Genomic DNA, 4,281 nt, shown 5'->3' with positions numbered 1-4,281 from the left:
GGGTCATCCTTGTGGATCTCTGGACATTTCCCTAGTGCCAGATTTCTCTTTAAACCTATAATGGCTCCCTCTATTGAGGTATCTCTTTTCGTGCTCTCCTCTATTAATCCCCCAATTCAATCTTCCTGGTTCCTCATGTTCTCCTTCCCCCTCCTGTTCTCCCCTCCTCTTTCTTTTACTTCCCTCACCCTCCTTCTCTCCCCTCCCCAATGCTCCCAATGAGTTCAGGAGATCTTGTCCCTTTCCCCTTATCTGGGGGAACATGTTTGTCTCTATTAGGATCGCCCTTGTATCTTTGTTACTCTGGAGGTGTAGATGATAGGTTGGTAATCCTTTGCTTTATAAAATGCCTGATACAAATCCACAAACCTATGAACTCCTGATTTTTGACAAAGATGTTAAGTTATACAATGAAAAAAGAAAGCGTCTTCAACAAAAATGGTGCTGGCATAACAAGATGCTGACATGTAGAAGACTGCAGGTAGATCCATGTCTATCGCCATGCACAAAACTTAAGTCCAAATGGATCAAAGACCAGCCACACTGAACCTCTTAGAAGAGAAAGTGGGAGGTACCCTTGAACAAATTGCTACAGGAGACCGCTTCCTGAACATAATGCCATTAGCATAAACACTGAGGAATCAAATTTATTTCTGTTCTTTCTAGTTATGTGACTCTTTCTCTAGGTTTTCTTTGGTTCCAGAGCTTCCTCATGGCAGTTTTCACCTCTGCGTTCCTGAGCGTGTAGATTAAAGGGTTTAACATGGGTGTTATCACAGTGTAGAACACAGCCACAGCTTTGTCAATGGGGAAGATGACTGTGGGCCGAAGGTAAATGAATATGCAGGGTACAAAGAATAGGATGACCACTGTAATATGGGAGGCACAGGTGGAGAGAGCCTTTCGCTGTTCTTCAGTGCTATGAGTTTTTAGAGAGCAAAGGATGAGGGCATAGGAGGCGAGAAGAATAGAAAAGATTAGTATACACATTAGACCACTGTTGGCAACAACAAAGAGTCCAAAGACGTGGTTGTCAGTGCAGGAGAGTTTTAGGAGAGGGAAAGGGTCACAGATGAAATGGTCAATGACATTCGGGCCACAGAAAGGCAACCAGGCTACAAAAAGAATTTGAATCAGAGCGTGGAGAAACCCGCCAGCCCAAGCCATGGAAACCAGGATTCCACACACTCTTCTGTTCATTGTAATCACGTAGTGTAGAGGCTTGCAGATGGCTACATAACGGTCATAAGCCATGGCTGTGAGCAGGATGATCTCAACTCCACCAAAGAAATGTTCTGCAAAGATCTGGGTCATGCAGCCATTGAAAGAGATAGATTTCTTTTCAGCAAGTAAGTCAAATATCATTTTGGGGGTCATGGTAGAAGAACAACAGCTGTCTGCAAAGGATAGGAAGGAAAGAAAAAAATACATGGGGGATCCCAGTGTTGGACTAGAGATGACTGTTACAATAATGAGTAGATTGCCAAGGAGGGTAAGAGTGTAGATGAGAGCAAACATGACAAACAAGAGTTTCTGCATATCTGGGTTCTGTGTCAGTCCAAGCAGGATGAATTCTGTCACATTGTTCATTGGCTTCATGATTCTAGTTTGAGATTTGGATAGTTGATTAATCTGTGAATAACAAATTGAGTGAATTTGTGGTTGAAAAACAATAAACAAATGAACAATTTCTTTCATCTAATTTCCACTGTAACCCAGATAGGCATACCAAGCTGCAAAACCTAGTTTTAAAATTTGTTAAAGGTGGCCCATAAACAGCCACTGCCGAGGACCCAGCTCCCTGCCTTCAGGTCCCCTTGCTTTCTGATGCTCAGTACCCCTTCCTGCCTTCTTCTACAGCTGCTTTACACAGGCCATTTCCACTGATAAAAAGGAATCGATCATATGCCAGCTCTCCAGAACATACACTTTTTTGGCTGCTTTGCTGATGCAAGGAAGGGTGATGACCTACTTCCTGCTGGTTTGATGATTATATCCATTTAAGAATTCAACAGAGAAATGGCAGGAAAACCCTTACCACTGTCCAAGGGATCACTGATGATTATGATAAAAAGAAACTAGTGAAGATGTTTAAGAAGAAATTTTCCTGCAATGGTACTATAATTGAGCGTCCAGAATATGGAGAGGTGATTTCAGCTACAGGGTGACCAGTGCAAGAATATACACCAGTTCCTAGAGACTGGACTGGCTAAAGACAACCAGCTGAAGGTCCATGGGTTTTAAGGGCTTGTGACCCTCTGAAGCTTAAGTGAGGATTTCCTTGCAATGAGTAGAATTTGCCTCCTGTCTCTTGTCACAGGTTTAAAAACCTCACAGGTTTATAGTGTAATCATTTGGGGTCTGCTTTTAACTTGGACTAGTGTAACTCCTTCGTGCAATAAACTGAAAAAAGACACACTGTCTAGTCTTCAAGTTCCTCATTTAAACAAGTCAAGCAGTAAGTCCTGGCAATGTACAGACTGAACCAAAGCAACAACGATTCAGCCAAGCCCAGAGCCACAAGTTCTTAGGCTATGTCTACCCAGAAGTCCCTCAGCTCTCCCTCTACAGAGTTCCCTGACCTAGGAGAATGTCGCCAGGTGAACAAGAGAATGGGTAATACCACAGCTGCAGTGTGAGTCTCTGGCAGGAACCCCTGGTGTCTGACCATGTAGGCAGAATTCAGAAAGGGCCACTTTTCCATGGAGGTTATGGACTTCTGGCTGGCCACCAGCTTAATCTTTTCAGCTGGATACATCCTAGCCAAGGGATGTCAAACAAATGAAGGGTGAGGCCAGCCTAGTATCAAGTAAACTTATGACAAGGGAACAAATACCAAATGATGGATCAATCATGTGGCTAGCTATAAAAGTTTCAACTCTCCAGTGGCAGCTGCCCAGTGCCATGTGAAGGAACAACCTGTTTTTGGTTTTCTTTTCCCTTTCAGTTTTAAGGTTAGGTAATGTATTTAAAATTTTATTTAAATAAAACTTGTTTTAAGAAAAAAATTCTTAAAGTTGGAATATAATATTGGTAATGTAATGAGCACATAGCCCTCTTCTCTCTCACATCTGAACACACACACACACACACACACACACACACACACACACACACACACACACACATACCAGGAGGACATAGGACACCTGGTGTCTTCCCTACTTTCCATCTACCTTACTGTTTGAGATAGGTCCTTTTTACTGAACCTGTAACTCACTGATTCACTAAACTGTCAGTCTATTGCTATTCTTCACTCTCCCACTGCTGGAGTTTCAAGCAGGATCTGCTATGTCCAGATTGTACATGGCGATAGGGATCCAAAGTCAGGTCCTTCCACACTTTTACAACAGTGCTTTACCCACGGAGCCATCTCCTCATCCCCAAATACATAACTCTTCTATTCACTTGAGATTTTTATAATAAAACAGAAAAATAGTAAACAAAAAACATTATTTGTATTCTCAAAATATTTACCTTAATACTAATCAAAAACTAATCACAGCAAGAAAACAAACATGGCTTAGTGACAAGAGTACATTATCTTTCAAGAATGTTCAAAATAATAAAAATCTCACATTTTGTTTCCAGGAAATTTTCAGTAATGAGGCAGGAAACTTTCAAAACTGAATAGTTTCCTCAGTGCTAGCACCAAAAAAAAAAGCCAGAAATCAAAAGGCAAAAATAAAGTATAGATCATTTGAAAAACAGAAAAATGTATCTATCTGCCTACTTACCTACTACCTACCTACCTACCTACCTATCTATCTGTTACCTATCATCTATCTCTCTCTACCATCTACCTATATTCACACATACACATGCACACACACATGCACACACACATACACACAGATACAGACACAAAACATATGAGTAGAGAAGAGGACGTTAAGGGAAAGTGCACTAATAGCAGACATACATAAAAATGGTGAATTCACCTATATAAAGATATGAAAAATACCAGAAATATTTGCAACAAGCATGATGACTGTGATTAAAAGTAGTTTTTAAAACGAATTAAAATGTTCATTTGCACCATCACAAACATAAGAGATATATAAAAATAGTTCTCAGAAAAGGTATTTGATATCTAAGAATCAGAAGTCACAAAATTGCAATTCAAGAAACAGTGAAATACTTAATGCAGTGAACAGGCAGATGTCTTAGACTTGCATTATCCAGTGTTGATTAACAGTTGTTGACAACATCTGAGATCTGACTCCATAGAACCAGGGACAGATCATTGGTTATGACCTTAGTCCAGTACTCCTTATACAT

At 40.6% G+C, this 4,281-nt stretch overlaps 1 protein-coding gene and 1 pseudogene across 1 annotated transcript; one reads left to right on the top strand and one right to left on the bottom strand.

Moving 5' to 3' along the window:
- Positions 1-666: 666 nt before the first annotated feature.
- Positions 667-1,634, bottom strand: LOC101824578 (olfactory receptor 4C5-like). Its single transcript, XM_013119744.2, has one exon. The coding sequence runs from the start codon at positions 1,597-1,599 to the stop codon at positions 667-669; it is 933 nt and encodes a 310-aa protein (XP_012975198.1). The 5' UTR covers positions 1,600-1,634.
- Positions 1,635-1,905: 271 nt separating this feature from the next.
- LOC101829659 lies at positions 1,906-2,244 on the top strand (annotated as a pseudogene).
- The last annotated feature ends 2,037 nt before the right edge of the window (positions 2,245-4,281 follow it).

This window comes from Mesocricetus auratus, unplaced genomic scaffold (genome assembly GCF_017639785.1).
Source record: "Mesocricetus auratus isolate SY011 unplaced genomic scaffold, BCM_Maur_2.0 Super-Scaffold_100004, whole genome shotgun sequence".
Classification (NCBI taxonomy): Eukaryota; Metazoa; Chordata; class Mammalia; order Rodentia; family Cricetidae; genus Mesocricetus; species Mesocricetus auratus.
This window is presented reverse-complemented; position numbering and strand designations above follow the sequence as displayed.